Below are 17,011 nucleotides of genomic sequence, written 5' to 3' on the forward strand. Positions count from 1 at the left end.
TCTGTTGTTCTTTCCAGGATAGCGCATAATTTGCTCTTTGTGACGCTAAAATAATAATCTGTATATGTTTTTTGCAGATATGGAGAGAAGGAATGAAAATAGCTGATTTGTTGTTTTAAAAGTTTGTTTGTGCAGGCCTCGTGCTCGATGAAATATGTAAAGGTGACAAGTTTGAAGGTGGAGGGTGAAGGGTTGCGTGGTATGTTTAGTGCACCAATGCTTTTTGTTGCAGCCTTATTTCCTACTCATCGGATTCAGCGGTTTTTCCTACTCATCGAATTCACCGGTATCTACTACGCAGCGGTAACCGGAACATCTTTATCTGGTATCTACTACCTATGTAACCTGATGTCGCGGAGCTGTACAGTGTAACCTGGTGTCGAGGTGCTGTATGCTGTTGCTGCTGCTGGGATAACTGGTTAGGCCGTCACCGTCTGCAGGGGTCTTCCGGCAGGCAGTGACGTCACCTACACGACCACCCGTTGTCTTCAACAGCTGAGTGAGGCGCCTGATTTCCCCACGATTCCCTGCTTCGTTCCACGCCAGCCGGCACTCCAATCAACGAAGCAGTAGCGGGGAAGGTCTAATTACGGGTCGCCCACTCCGTAACTAAAGCTAAGTGTACCGTGCCATTGCGCCCTTTTACCACCAAGTCATCTTTTACTGTTTGTGATTATATTTGAGTGGTGACGACGTGGGTTGTGACAACTGCATTTAACCAGCGCTTTTTCCTGTCTTTACACGAGATCAGCGTGTTATTATCATTTTCTAAACTTTAACTGGCATTTTTTGTCCCCTTTTTTACGTTTTGAACGTAAAAACATCTTTTGGAGTGAAGTCTCGAGGGAGGTGGCGAGATAGTATATTAAACAGGCGTCTGAAACTTATACTTTTGTTGATTCTATCTATTTGTATGACTGCGAGAGTGGATCGTGGTGTGGTTAGTTAGTTAGCAGTAACTAACCGTTCATAATCACCTTTTGTGATCTATTGAAACGTGACATGCTTTACTTGTTTATCATTTTTTAGACATTTGTATTAGAAGTAAGGACCGGTTGTAAGAAAAGGCGTCGCCTTAAACCTGTATCCTTGAAAAATAAAGTTTCATCATCATCATCATCATCATCATCATCTCTCTCTCTCAGCCTTTGAAACAGTAGACCATACTCTTCTCATTCGCAAGCTTGAGTATTACACGCACAGCAGTCACACGGTAAACCTGCTTACATCATTTTTATCAAACAGAACCCAGCGCGTCTACGTAAACGGTCAATATTCAGGCGATGGTTACTTAAAATGCGGAGTTCCTCAAGGTTCTATTTTGGGGCCCTTATTAATTTGCATTTTTATCAACGACCTGCCCTTGCATATGAAAAATCACAATGTGTCTTGTGAGCTCTTTGCCGATGACAGTTCCCTTCACTCGTCCTCAAAAACGTTAAATCAGGTGCAATACTATCTTCAACAGGGAATAAATGATGTTTTTAAATGGTGCGTTCAAAATAAAATGACATTATACCCTAAGAAATCAAATAGTATGGTCATAACATCCAGACAGAAACACCAGAGAGCACCCCTTATTCTTAACCTTAAGCTGAACACTGATCCCATAGAGCAGGTTAAATCACACAAGGTATTAGGAATCGTAGTTGACCAGGAGCTTCGGTGGAATGTACATATCAATAATATTTGCAAAAAGCTCTCCAAAAATCTGTATCTTTTATCCAGATTAAAACCCTTTGTAGAAGCGGAAGGTCTAAAAATGTTTGTTGTGGCACACTGCCAATCTTTTATCAATTATGCTTCTACTGTATGGTGCGGTGCGAGCGAAAATCAAAAATTAAATTCCCTGCACAGAAGAGGGGCAAAGCTAATTGTTACTAACCCGTATCTGTCAACGTCAGAAAAGCTTAAAGCTGCTAGTTTACTTTCACTGCAGGAGCAGTTTGACTATAACATTGCAGTGTTAATGTACAAGGCACTCCATGGGCTAGCACCACCATACTTGAATGCATTCATAACCGAGGCTCCTGAGAGATACGGATCAGATAAATATCTACTACCAAGGACCCGTGTAGATCTATATAAAACTAGTTTTGCCTTTGCTGGGCCGTCAAGGTGGAACTCTCTTCCTTCGAATGTTAAAACTAGCAAATCTGTAAATATTTTTAAATCTTTAAAAAAACATCTAAACTGTTCTCTGTAAGTACACACCCGCGGTGACATAATCATGTGAATCTTACAGTTATGTCTAATGTATACTATACTATATTAATATTACTATGTAATTATATTCACGTCATATTACATATTCATAGCATATAGTATTCATATTGTTTTACTTCGTATATTAGATTTTGTGTTTCGTGTGGCCGTGGTGCTTATGCTTATTTACTGTACATTTACATGTTATGCCTATATGAATTCATTATATTATGTTGTTTATATGCGTGCGGATGTGTTAGTGTGAATGTAAAGGGCACGTTGTAAGATTAGGCCCTTGGCTTAAAATGTTTACCCTTTATGTCAATAAGTCTAAGTCTAAGTCTCTCTCTCTCTCTCTCTCTCTCTCTCTCTCTCTCTCTATCTCCCCCTCTCTCTCTCTATCTCTCTCTCTCTCTATCTCTCTCTCTCTCTCTCTGTGTTTCAGTCTCTAGCCCCCCCCCCCCCCCCATCCGGCCTATCCACGACTTTCCGACTACTTGTCGTACGAGAAGCGCCTCGAAGTTTGATAGCTCTCGGTCAGATAATTGTTGTCGTATTGCCGTATTCACAGGCATCGGACAGCCTCATCGATAACTAGCGAGGGGATTCCCACGTTTACGGTCGCTCTGCGCGTGCGCCTGACGTAGTTGCTGAGCCCTGTCAAGGGTCCGCTTGCTGGCTGGCCGCAACCATCTTAAAATCAACCAGACGCGTGAAACCGCAACGCGAGTATCACTTGAGAGACAAGGGGCAAGGCACCCATTCTGTTTGAAAACTGAATGTTGTCATTTATCATATCCGTCAACAGTCAACTGCGAAATATTGTGCATGCGGAATATAAATTTGTGCATGTATCTCGTCTCCCAAAATCGTATGTCTTAGAATGTTTCTTCTTTCCCAGTAACGCTGCACACTGATGGCTGCCATCATCAAATCAAAGTTATCGTACCGACAACAGTGCTTATCGGTAGGGATAGGCACCTCTAACTGTATCGTAGGACAGTGACTACGATAGGCGCTATCGGTTGTTCATGAATTCCACGATAGGGGTGTTATCGGAAGTTTTCTATTTCTCGTTCGGAAAAAAAACCTGTCGGATACTTCCTGAATAAGGGCCCTGGTAAGTTAAAGTTAGCATCAAAATTGCAATTACGATTTTATCAAATTGTTTTGAAGTTGGGTAAGTCAACTCCTGGCAATATGGTTTATGGCAAAATTGGAAGGTACTCACTGGAAAATCAGGCAAAATATAGAATTTTAAATTTTTGGGTTAAGGTGTTGAATGTTAATTGCAAATATAAGTTTTCCAGTATAATATACCCTTTTTTTTGGTATCGTCAGTATATAGAGGATATATATATATATATAAATCACCCTATTTGAATTGTATAGAGACAACGTTAAATAACCCTGGCCTAAGTGGAATGTGGATAAACCATTGGAATCTGAATTGTTCTAGCCCTTGGTTCAAGTTAAAATCATTACAGTGTTTGAAAGACCAATATGTGCAGATGTGGTTTTCTGATTTAAATTCCAGTGACATGTTTTATCATTATCGGCTGCATAAACAGACGCTCATGTTCGACGAATATTTGAAAGTGTTACCACATAATTTGAGATTATTATTTTTGCGCTTTAGAACGCTAAATCACAAGTTGCCAATCCAGAAAGGAAGGTTTATTAATGTAACACAGAATGAAAGAGTGTGCGTAAAGTGCAATAATGATGATATTGTCGATGGATTTCTTTATGACATACTAGATGATTACCCGCTTCGCCGGGTATCGGCTTTGCCGGGAAGAAGTAGAGCCGAATACCAGGCTGTGCCTGGGACCCGGCTTTGCCGGGTGTACCGGCTTTGCCGGCGCACGAAGTAAAGGAGATAAACGCGCAAAAGACTGGAGACCTTCTAAAAATAGTAACGTGGAGTGACCTTCTAAAAATAGTAACGTAGTAACGGGAATATGGATTGACGCCACACGGAGGAAGGGAGATAATCGCGGGTGAAAACACTGGAGAAGATAAGGAAGAGTTACTGGTAGTGGATCCTGACAACAACAACAACAAAAACAAAAAAAATCGGTTCAGCGCGCACAGCGCTGCGCGCTGAGAGCACGTGTTGAATTATCTCATCGATGAGGTTGTGTCCGGGGTGTAGCTGAATACGGCGTCCAAATTTGAAAAAGATCCACCGAGAACTTTGTCCGTGCATCGCGAACAGACAAACAGACAGACAGACAGACAGACAGACAGACAGACACAAGTCGTATATATATATAGATAGATGTGTTTAACTGCAGTTTTTTTTTGTTGCGAACTCAGAAAAAATGAATTCTATTTAAGTATCGCAAAAATCGTAATGTAATTAAGTTCAAACTTCTATTTAAAAAAAAAAAATATTGTTAAGTTTAATTCACTTTATGAAAGGTATTTCAAACGAATTTTAAACTGGCGTTGATAAGTAAAAATGATATAGACAGTTTATTGTAGTTTTCTTCTCCGCAATGTTACGTATTAATGAATGTTGCCATAACCCGGGAATTCCTATTTTGGAGACTTGAAATCCATATTGTAAAACTGTTTTTTGTTCTCCATCGGAATGAGTTTATATACAACATGTATGTATTCGTGGAACTGCCTGCATTTCTTTCTTGTTCTTGTTTTTTTCAAGTATCCCCATCGGGTTTCTTGAAATAAATGTGCCATGCCTTGCCTTGCCTTGCCTTGCAGTCCTTGCCTTGCCATGCAGTCCTTGCCTTTCCTTGCCATGCAGTACTTGCCTTGCCTTGTCTTGCCTTGCCTTGCCTTGTTTCACTTTCATTAAACGAGGGATCCACCGTTAATTCTGAGTAGTAGTATAATAAGCATAAAGAGAACTGAACTGAACTGAACTGAGAGAGAGACAGACAGACAGACAGACAGACAGACAGACAGACAGACAGGCACACATACAGAAAGACAGACATGCTGAGGCAAGAGTATAGAGTAGGTCTGACCGACTTGGTTTTACTGTGTTTCACGTGCAGAGAAAGTTGTTGAAAAAGCTGAAAGCATTGGACAAGAACAGAACGTGGTGGGTAGGATTGAAGCGAGACAAGGGGACATGGAATGAGTGGATCGACAGAGGACCTTTCTCCTACAGAGTCACGTGAGTTTAGTGTTGTGTTGTGGACACACGATTTCTGTCACTTAAAGATGAGTTATATTTATGATTATCCTGGGTTTAGATGTTTAAAAACAAACAAACGGGGACTACCGTTACTGCACATCATTTGTACCGAAAAGGAAGGCAGCCCGCACATGTATTTCCACAGCCATAACATCTTACTCGACATTAATTGCGTCATGTGATATGGCTGTTATATCTCTACTTACAACAAAAAAGTTAATATAGGTTACACAACTCGAGTTCTAAATAGCTTGCATATTTTCCTGAGGGTCGATTTTCAGGTATATTCCGAGCCTCTGGCGGGGGAATACCTGGAAATCGACCCTCGGGAAAATATGCAAGCTATCCAGGACGAGGTGTGTAAGTTTTATATCCTTTGACCACGAAGCTTTCATCAAATTTACATTCTAACTTGTTTAACACAAACCTTCTGCATCCTGAACTCAGGTAAAATGAGTTCCTTCGGGTCTCATTTTATCTCTGACAGGATGCCTTTGTTTTCTCCTTCTGGAGAAGAAGTCGATTTATAAGTCGATTTTTATTTTTTTTATTTTTTTTTTTACATATTTAGAGCTTTTCGTAATGTGTTATTCGCGATCGTCAATAATGATTTGTCATGGTGTGTAATTTTTAAATTACAAAGGAATTGTTATATAAGACAGTTTCAAGCGAGCTATTTTTTTTGCTGATGAATTTACTGTGCAAACAGCTCTAAATATGGCAAAAGTGTCACATAATAATCAACTTTGTCACGTGATCATAACAAAATGGCTACGGAGCGGACGATACTTTTTCCGTAACCAGTTGGGAGTGATGCAACAATATCAGGGTCTCCTTCCCACAGCGGTCTCAAAATTTCGACTTTGCACGATGTTTTTATCATAACTGTGAAGAACAGAACGGAGATCACTGTCGAAGTCGTCCATTGTGCAATCACTTTCGTCTTTTGATCAGAAACATTAGCGAAAAACATAAGGGAGATAACTCTGTATTCTTGTTTTGAAAGTGTAGAGGTTCGGTAAAGAATGCTCTATTTGTTTTCTCTTCTCTTGTGTTACGGACTCACTCTCTCGGACACACACACGTACAAAGACATACACGTCTTTCTCTCCATTTCATCCACAAACGATGACATTGTGACAACAACAGCAGTATACTGGCATGGCACACTTTATTTCTGTGTCTTTCGATCTTCCCTCCTCCTCTTCACCAACCCGACCGAAGCCGGTGGCCCACAATACTTAATTGAACTACATCTCCACAGTCAGTGGAGCACGCTACCAAAAAAACGTCCACTCTCTCCCGTGTCTCTCAGAGTTCTCTCCCACACTCTAGCATGTACACACAGAATTCAACTTTAGCTAGAGTCACAACATCCAATCAACAGTTAGCTAACAAAACTGACGTCGCATTGGTCAAACATTAGTAAACAAAGAAGGGGGGTGGGGGTAAGGGACCAAAACCTTCCAAGCCACCTGGCATCTCCTATGATCTACCCGATCAAAAGGAATGACACCCACTTGACAAACCCCGGCTGGCCCGAGATACCCAGTCTGGCTGGCGGCACATTACATAACGACCACCTGGGGGCCCAGGGTCTCGTCTACGGCAAGCATCTGACAAGTGCACCGCCCACTTCAAAAAGAGATAAGGAACTTCCTTCGCCCAGCAGGAGATTTAATTGTCTGCAGCTGGCTGGTGCACACCAGCACGTTTTGTTAACATATAATGAATAGACACCAAACACAAACTGATCACAACAAAGCCTAAACTGAACAATGACAACAGCTTACTCTATAGTTGGTGACTGGTCACCCTGTCACACATACTTTCTATGTGACACGTCCTCGTGTCACGACCACGAACAACAGCGATAAAAAGAAATGCATTTCAATGCTACAACAACACGGCACGCTAAAATCAGACAAAGAACAACTCACTCACTCCACTCACAATACAGTAATAATGTGCAAACAAATGAACTCTCACAATGCTTAGAATCATTCCACAAAATCAAGATGCTAAAGAAATGGCATAAACAAAACAAAAACCGACATGGTGCCCAATACTATGCAACTATAGATACCTACAAATTGACATAGCAACACCTTCCCCGTACTCTTCATGCAAAACAAGCAGACACTATGCTGACATGATGTCAACTAAGATACATACTTAGCGCTCTTGACGAAACATCTAAGCATCAAAGTATAACACAGTGAATCAAGTATACCCATCCACTCTTACAACATCCTAAAATCCTCAAAGTCATCCAACATATTACTCAAGTATTCACTCTCAAACACATTGTCACCAAAAGAAAGCTGAAAAAAGTTAGATACACATGATTTGTTGGGTGTAAATCACAACACAAGACACTGATAACAGACAGCTGATTCCACATGACATAATTCTCTCGTTCATATTCTACAATGTGCATGACACAATACTTTAAAACCTTACATTAAAACGATCAAAACCCAAGCCCTACTGATAGATTACAAGGCTAGATCAACCACCGTTACATTTTGCAGGAGTGAAAAAAACAAAACAAAAACAAATACAACCCACAATACACCTTGCGAAAAAATCATTATACCAGACCTTATGGGAAGGTTTAACTAGTACTGACTCGCTGCATCCACCTTAATTGGCATTCCCATCAGACTTGTCTCAATACTGTCTGCCTGTGCCCGACCCTCAACCACAAATGTATACAACTCATCCCACGAATCAAAGCATCATACATCATACACTGCAAGCTATGAACAAAGATATCCATCGTGCTTAGAAATCAACATGTTTAACAATGTCACGTTTCAATATAATAGAATCAACAAAAGTATAAGTTTCAGACGCCTGTTTATGTAATATCACGCCACCTCCCTCGAGACTTCACTCCAAAAGATGTTCCTTTTACGTTCAAAACGTAAAAACAAGTGGTCACTGACAAAAATGCCAGTTAAAGTACAGAAAATAATAATAACACGCTGATCCCGTGTATAGTTAGGAAAAGTTACTGATCTGCCTTAAAGTGCTAATGCATGCAGGTGTCGCACACCCCACGTCGTCACCACTCGAGTGTAATCATAAATAATACAGATGACTTGGTGGTAAGAAGGGTGCAAAAGACATGGTGCAACTTAGCTTTTTGCCACTGAGTGGGCGGCCCGTAATTAGTCTGTAGTCTCCACAACTGCTCCGTTGAATGTAGTGCCGGCTAGCGTGGCAACGAAGCAGGGAACAGTGGAGACATCAGGCGCCTCACTCAGTCGCTGAAGGTCCTTCCGTAGTCTACCAGAAAAAGTAGAGTTGTAGCTGGTAGGACGACAACAGCGACAGCAACCCCCCAGACACCAGAACACCAGGTTAGCAGTTTACGTAGACAAGTAGTACCGTAGACAATCCGGTTACAGCATCCCGTAGTAACGTAGAAAAGGCTGCAACAAAAAGCATCGGTGCACTAAACATGTCATGCTACCCCTCACATACCACCTTTAAACATGTCACCTTTACATATCTCATCGAGCACGTGGGCCTGCACAAACGAACTTTTACAACAACAAATCAGCTATTTTCCTTCTTTCTCTCCATATCTGCAAAAACCATATACAGATTAGTATTTTAGCGTCACAAAGAGCAAATTATGCGCTACCTGGAAAGAACAACAGAGAGTATTTCATTCCACAAACACAGACTCGTCAAAAGCGTTAAATAATGATTTATTACCTCAACAGCCTTATGTAGGTAGCTCTCTCTTTTAAGCGAATGCGCTTCCTTTTGAATGACACCCGTTCGTCAACGGTAAACCCACCATTCTCCCTCTTGCGCTGAATCCTTATGCGGTGAAAAACCTTTACCGCACAGCGAAGAAACTTTGACGCCCCGACTGTCAGTCAGCATGTAAACAAAGAGAAGGTGGTCTGTCCTTGGAGTTCCCCGAAGCCCGACTGGCAAGCAGCACGGCACGTTGATATACAGTGAAGTATTTAAAACGTGTTGAAGTCCTTCAAACTCGTAGGAAATAAGACACCGACGCTTCTCTCTCGCTGCTGAGTTTCGAGTGTCCAGTTAACATGTCTCACACAGACAACCTTGACAAAATCAGGTGACTCACCTTGTCACGTTCCAAGTTCAGCTATCGCCAGTTTTGCCCCGACAGCAGAAATCACCCACGTGAAACCCGTGCGACACGAAATACCCGTGTTCGCTATGCTCTGTCAGCTAAAACCAAGCCGTTGACAGAAAGCATAGGCGCTTTCTATCGCAATTGGCCAAGAGAAGGCACCCCACAGAGTGACACTTTCTCGATCCATGTCACTAAATCGTGACAAACAATGTCAAAATGAACGCATTTCAACGTAAATAAAAAACGGAAATTCACAAATAACAACCATAAAACGATGCCTCACTGTGTCACTTCAAGACGCGCTCAACCGTTACTTACGTCATTCGACTCACTGTCCGATAATGCACACCTCAGCAGAACATGATGAATAACACATGTAGAGCACTATCGGGGGATACACTGCTCACTTGTTTGATGGACTGATATTAATTCACAACAAGGTCGGCCGATCCTTAAAGTTCCTTGAATAAAAGTCCGGTCGCAGCGAGTTAATGCAAATCCATGAGTCTTTGAAGACTTCCACGTACCGTTCATCATAATTCCAATTCCAGAATTCACTCTGGTGATGAACACCAACACAGCACTACACACCAATTGTGAAATTACACACACCATGCATCGGATGACACATGACAGCGGGAAACGGGAACAGCATACCACAGGCATCGTAGTATAGGACAGGAACACAGCTACCAGGACAGGAACACACCTACCAGGACAGGAACGAAGATTACAGCAACAGCAACGCAGGAACGCACAGGACAGGATATGTCGATCGTCGAAGACACCATGGAGTACGCATCTCCTCAGGCAGGAAAGGTCCGTCATCACCAGTACTGACAGTGAAGAGTGAAGTTGTCACAATCCATCACTTCTTCTGAGTCCAGGAACTTCTGAGTCCGTTTTAGTAACACATCCTGTCTGACGAGGCCATTTGTAGAGGTTCGGAAAAGAATGTTCCTTGGTTTCTCTTCTCTTGTGTTACGGACTCACTGGACTTTCACTCACGTGGACACACACACGTACAAAGACATACACGTCCTTCTCTCCATTTCATCCACAACAGATGACATTGTTACAACAACAGCAGTATACTGGCATGGCACACTTTATTTCTGTGTCTTTCGATCTTCCCTCCTCCTCTTCACCAACCCGACCGAAGCCGGTGGCCCACAATACTTAATTGAACTACATCTCCTCAGTCAGTGGAGCACGCTACCAAAAAACGTCCACTCTCTCCCGTGTCTCTCAGAGTTCTCTTAGTTCTCTCTCACACTCTCACATATGTACACACATAATTCAACTTTAGCTAGAGTAACAATCATCCAATCAACAGTTAGCTAACAAAACTGACATCGCATCGCATTGGTCAAACAAGTAAACAAAGAAGGGGGGGGGGGGTTAAGGGACCAAACCCTTCCAAGTCACCTGGCATCTCCTATGATCTACCCGATCAAAAGGAATGACACTCACTTGCCAAACCTCGGCTGGCCCGAGATACCCAGTCTGGCTGGTAGTACATTACATAACGACCACCTGGGGGCCCACGGTCTCGTCTACGGCAAACCTTTGACAATTGCACCGCCCACTTCAAAAGGAGATAAGGAACTTCCTTTACCCAGCAGGAGATTTAATTGTTTGCAGCTGGCTGAACACGGCTGGTGCACACCAGTACTTTTTGTTAACAGATAATGAATAGACACCTAACACAAAATGATCGGCAACAAAGACTAAACTGGGCAATGACAACAGCTTACTCTATAGTTGGTCACTGGTCACCCTGGTCACCCTGTCACAATAGATTTCGGCCTTTACTCCGCGTAGTAATTATCCATCCTGCCAGTGAGACATGAGCGATAGCGTGGACCGATGATTATCAGAATAAAACCTTCTGGTGCCTGTTTTCCTCTCGCCAAGACCTTCCGCGTAACAATATTCATGCGCAAAGCTATATAGTAACTGTTCCCTTCTCCGCATTAAAGGCACACACAGCCTCCCGTAAACCATCAGTTTCTGATCACTGAGTTCCCCGAGCCTCTACATACAGTACAAACATACTTCCATTTGAGCGCTCACTGAACGGGAACATCCTGGTTGCTTTCCGTCGAGAGTGAGACATTTTCAAAGAATTGATTTTTAGAAGACTGTCTGATCGGACAATCATGCGCCTCGTTTTGGCGGTAGAACTAACTTTTAAAATGTAAATAATAAATTGACAGCTTATTACACAAACATTATTTAATCACAACAGATTTCTATTTTCACCAAGACAAGATCAGTACAATTCGAAGGTTTGAAGGTTTTAAAAAAGGTGGCCCGGAAGCAGTTCACGCAAGGTCGTACGTGTCTCAAAGCAGACGATTTTTCTGCATAGTGCTTGCTTTCTTTGAAATTGAAGCCAACCGCCGCCGATAAGTTTGTGTGACTCGCAGCCGTTTGTTGCGTTTCAGAATCATAGGTACACAATAACGTGCTATTGCAGATACAGCCAGTCGCATTGAAATCACAAACTAATGACTAAATTGTGAAAAAGAAGAAAGTGGATCACATGTGTTCACGATGGCTCAGGGGTTAGAAAAACCACGAAATCTGGTGTGTGGTTTACATTAGCTAAATAGCAATTCAAACGAACTGTTTCATTTAATGCTATTAAATGCTATTGCAAGTGTGTTCAATAAGGTTAGATCGAACTGCTTTTTTCATCAGAAGATTTAAATTGTTTTGCAAACCATTTGAGACATACTGGGACTTTAATTACTGAATTCGAACAAGAAATGAATAAAACAAAGGGCCTACACTTTCATTATATTTAGTCAAGTTTTGACTAAATATTTTAACATCGAGGGGGAATCGAAACGAGGTTTTAGTCAAGTTTTGACTAAATATTTTAACATCGAGGGGGAATCGAAACGAGGGTCGTGGTGTATGTGTGTGTGTATGTGTGTGTGTGTGTGTGTGCGTGCGTGCGTGCGTGTAGAGCGATTCAGACCAAACTACTGGACCGATCTTTATGAAATTTGACATGAGAGTTCCTGGGATTGATATCCCCATACGTTTTTTTCATTTTTTTGATAAATGTCTTTGATGACGTCATATCCGGCTTTTCGTGAAAGTTGAGGCGGCACTGTCACGCTCTCATTTTTCAACCAAATTGGTTGAAATTTTGGTCAAGTAATCTTCGACGAAGCCCGGGGTTCGGTATTGCATTTCAGCTTGGTGGCTTAAAAATTAATTAATGACTTTGGTCATTAAAAATCTGAAATTGTAAAAAAAATAAAAATTTATAAAACGATCCAAATTTACGTTTATCTTATTCTCCATCATTTGCTGATTCCAAAAACATATAAATATGTTATATTCGGATTAAAAACAAGCTCTGAAAATTAAATATATAAAAATTATTATCAAAATTAAATTGTCCAAATCAATTTAAAAACACTTTCATCTTATTCCTTGTCGGTTCCTGATTCCAAAAACATATAGATATGATATGTTTGGATTAAAAACACGCTCAGAAAGTTAAAACAAAGAGAGGTACAAAAAAGCGTGCTATCCTTCTTAGCGCAACTACTACCCCGCTCTTCTTGTCAATTTCACTGCCTTTGCCATGAGCGGTGGCCTGACGATGCTACGAGTAAAATGGCATTGCGTTTCATTCTGTGAGTTCGACAGCTACTTGACTAAATATTGTATTTTCGCCTTACGCGACTTGTTTTTAGTTTTCTCTTGTCGAAAAAGCATAGTTAGATGTTGATTTTGCTGCTGATTACTTTGTTCGAAACCGCCCTGATATGGCCCTTCGTGGTCGGCTGGGCGTTAAGCAAAAAAACAAACAAACTTTGTTCGAAAGTTACTCGCCTTGAACCCTACACAGTGACCGGTGGTGCGCGCCGGAGACGCTTTCGGATTTAATATTAACCGCTACGTGTAACTTTAGTGCTTCAACGGCACATTTTGGATAATTAACAAATGCGGAAACTTGTCAGCAGTACTTAAAGGCATATGTACGCGCTCCCGTGTTTACAAAGTGTAGTTTGCCCATAATCGATGTCAAACGCACCATAAGACCATATAATGACGATATGTCACCATGCGCGGACCATGCATTACAGCTTGTTCTAGCCTCTGAAAAAGTGAGGATGTCAACAAAGCCGCGGTGTTAGCTCCCTTGCATCAACGTTACATGTGTTGCCAAATCTATAAATAGGACGATCCAGATCAAAATGAAAATTAACATATCTCAACATTGAAGGGGTCCTAGACCACAATATTTTGCAGGGAACTTAATTTAGCATGTCTCCAGCTGTTGGTAAAGCAATTAGCGTGTATAGTCATCGAGTACATACACAAGATATTTATTCACCAATTTTGCAAAAGGATTTCATCTTGGCACGGCACGGTAAAAATAAAATAAAAACCAACCAGACACATATGCAGACACACATCACCATGCATGCATACATACGTACATTACACTGTCATGCACACACAGACACAACTCACACACACACACACACACACACACACACACACACACACACACACACACACACACACACACACACACACACACACACACACACACACACAATTACATATGCCTTTAAACGAAGGAGATTGTCTTAGAACGACTTGAAATGAGCTGAATGCGTCACTGTAAACGTACGACATGGGTTTTGACAACCAGAGTTTTCCCCCTTGATGTTTTATATTTTTCTCAAAGAGATTCTGGTTTTGAGTTTTTATTGAGTCACTTGAGAAAAAGTGACTCTATGTAATCGGTCAGTGTTAGTCTGTCCGGCCGGCCGTCCGGCCGGCCGTCCGTAGACACCACCTTAACGTTGGACTTTTCTCGGAAACTATCAAAGCGATCGGGCTCATATTTTGTTTAGTCGTGACCTCCAATGACCTCTACACTTTAACGATGGTTTCGTTGACCTTTGACCTTTTTCAAGGTCACAGGTCAGCGTCAAAGGAAAAATTAGACATTTTATATCTTTGACCAAGTTCATCGGATGTGATTGAAACTTTGTAGGATTATTCTTTACATCAAAGTATTTACATCTGTAGCCTTTTACGAACGTTATCAGAAAAACAAGGGAGATAACTAGCCTTTTCTGTTCGGCAACACACAACTTAACGTTGGGCTTTTCTCGGAAACTATAAAAGTGACCGGGCTCAAATTTTATGTGAACGTGACTCATTGTGTTGTGAATAGCAATTTCTTCCTGTCCATCTGATGCCTCATATAATATTCAGAACTGCGAAAGTGACTCGATCGAGCGTTTGCTCTTCTTGTTTTGTAATTCATTGGTAAAACATGATGTGACATTGTTGTCAAAGTTTAGCAAGTGTACATTTATAGTTTGAATGGCATATTGTCACTTACATTTAAACAAAATAATGACGGTATTTCTAATCAAATACGACGAATCATGTTAGCGGATGAATTTATATACGTTTTGCAACTAAACTCAGGAAGTTCATGAAGTACTCTCGATAACCATGAAATATGCTCTGGAACCCATGCAATACGCTCTGAAACCCATGCAATACGCTCTGAAACCCATGCAATACGCTCTGAAACCCATGCAATACGCTCTGAAACCCATGCAATACGCTCTGAAACCCATGCAATACGCTCTGAAACCCATGCAATACGCTCTGAAACCCATGATATACGCAGCGTATTCACCAGCTAACAGAGACTAAGAGGCAGGTCATTGGATGAAGTAGAATTAGCTGCAACTGAATCTCTCCAACTCTATGTGTAGGAACAAACAAATAGTTCTCATTATTGTTCTGGTAAAATAAATAAAAAACCAATCAGGCTGTTTATACGTGGAACCATCGCGGCTTTGAATTCGTGTTTCCTGGGACAAAAATTGTAAACATTCACTTTCAAAGACCCACTCAATGTTGAATTTTATAGCGACGACTCATAGTCATTTTGCAGCTTATCTCTAAGTCTCAAAGCATCTATAAAAAAAAAAAAGTGTTTTTGTTTCATCCAGTCTCTATCTCTGTCTAGCAAGGTTCATTATTTGCATCATAAGTGCTTGTCTATCTGTTCACTTCAGATATCTTTGGGTCGAAGTACATGTGATTGTAATGATTTTTTTTCTCATAAATTAAACGTCCCATAATACCGCAGGGCTCCCCAAAGCGCGCGTCCCTGTGTCCTATACCACGCCGGAACCTCGGCTGTACTCGCGGATAACCGCGGGCTCTGCAGGCTGTTCACCGCGGACAGAAATTGTCAACACGAGTGGTGAGTGTCTTCACAAAATCGTCTCTGCTTTCTCTAAAATAACATATCATTACAAAACTATTGTTTGTACTTCAACCTAAGGTATTATAGCACCCTATCATCGATTTAATTTTTCCCTTTCGTTCGTATGTGAAGGCTGAGCTTCGAGTATTTGTGCATTTCCTGTAAAAAGTGCCAAAATTCTGACTTTACACATTTATTACGGAAATCCAAGCTTATTAAACAAGTTGCAGTGAATTGGAATGTTGTTACTAATCATTTGTTGACATGTGGCTCAAGTGGTGTTATCTAAAGCCACACGGTTGAGTCGTATTTCTTGAATCTCTGCCGCCACTGAACGATTTTGCGGCTGTGGCCCGCGGGCAGTGCCGGCTGTGGCCCGCGGGCAGTGCCGGCTGTGGCCCGCGGACAGTGCTTTTAAAGCAAAAAGTGGTATTTTCACCACTCTTTGAGCCTTTCAGGGACGATTCAGTGACTCATTTTGAAATTGAGGTCGTGCGGACTATGACCGATTCAAGAGAAATGTAATCGGACATTTTTCAAACCTTTTATAAACACAACGATAGCTCATATTTCTATTTTTGATGGCAGATGGAGATCTCGGCAATCACATTGGACAGCTTCCTGGACGTCACTGAGGAGGTGGTAGTTGAAGAAGCGGACGTACCTTCGATTGTGCGACTTCCGAAAACATCAACACCACGCAAGGCAGGCCGTCGTTCTCAAAGCCACCTGGTTCTGTGCCAAGAATGTGGCAATCGTTATAAACAAGAAAAGGCGCTGAAAGAGCACCTGCAAGAAAAACATGCACTGGCACCAGGGCCGAAATACCGCTGCACTGTGTGCGAGAAGACTTACACACACGTGGCAGAATACAACAGCCATGTCAATGGTCACAGTGGCCTTAAGCCACATCGATGCCCAAAATGTGGCCGATCGTACCAAAACAAAAGGAGTCTTGATCGCCATGTGTGCAAGAATGCACCAATACCTGTTCTTGTCTGCAGCACTTGTGGCGGCACATTTCCATCGGCACGAATGCTCCGACAACACATGCACAGCCACGACGAAAAGCCGCAGTTCCAATGTCCCGCTTGTCGGATGTACTTCAAGCAGAAACAGTCTTTGAGGCGTCATCAAAAGAAAAGGTGCCCAATGGCTTCAAGGGAGTAAATGCAAACGCGCACTGTGTGGGACAAATTAGTGTTTTATTGCTGCACGAAGCAACAGTGATTTA

At 41.7% G+C, this 17,011-nt stretch overlaps 2 protein-coding genes and 1 long non-coding RNA gene across 3 annotated transcripts in view; all 3 read left to right on the forward strand.

Annotated features, from left to right (window-relative positions):
• Window positions 1–887, forward strand: part of LOC138980652 (uncharacterized) — a 3,677-nt gene extending 2,790 nt beyond the window's left edge. The window contains exon 3 of the mRNA XM_070353561.1: window positions 233–887. Within this exon, the coding sequence (XP_070209662.1) occupies window positions 233–307 (75 nt within the window). The 3' untranslated portion in view covers window positions 308–887. The remainder of the gene's footprint in view (window positions 1–232) is intronic.
• The window catches only part of LOC138980802 (uncharacterized), a 116,732-nt gene that overhangs the window by 52,019 nt on the left and 47,702 nt on the right, over window positions 1–17,011 (forward strand). The gene's annotated exons all lie outside the window — the stretch shown is intronic.
• On the forward strand, window positions 4,986–16,967 carry LOC138979635 (uncharacterized). The gene is made up of 3 exons (XR_011460067.1): window positions 4,986–5,353; window positions 15,658–15,774; window positions 16,366–16,967. It is a non-coding gene; the product is annotated as an uncharacterized lncRNA (long non-coding RNA).

Source organism: Littorina saxatilis, linkage group LG11 (assembly GCF_037325665.1).
Source record: "Littorina saxatilis isolate snail1 linkage group LG11, US_GU_Lsax_2.0, whole genome shotgun sequence".
NCBI classification, from domain to species: Eukaryota; Metazoa; Mollusca; class Gastropoda; order Littorinimorpha; family Littorinidae; genus Littorina; species Littorina saxatilis.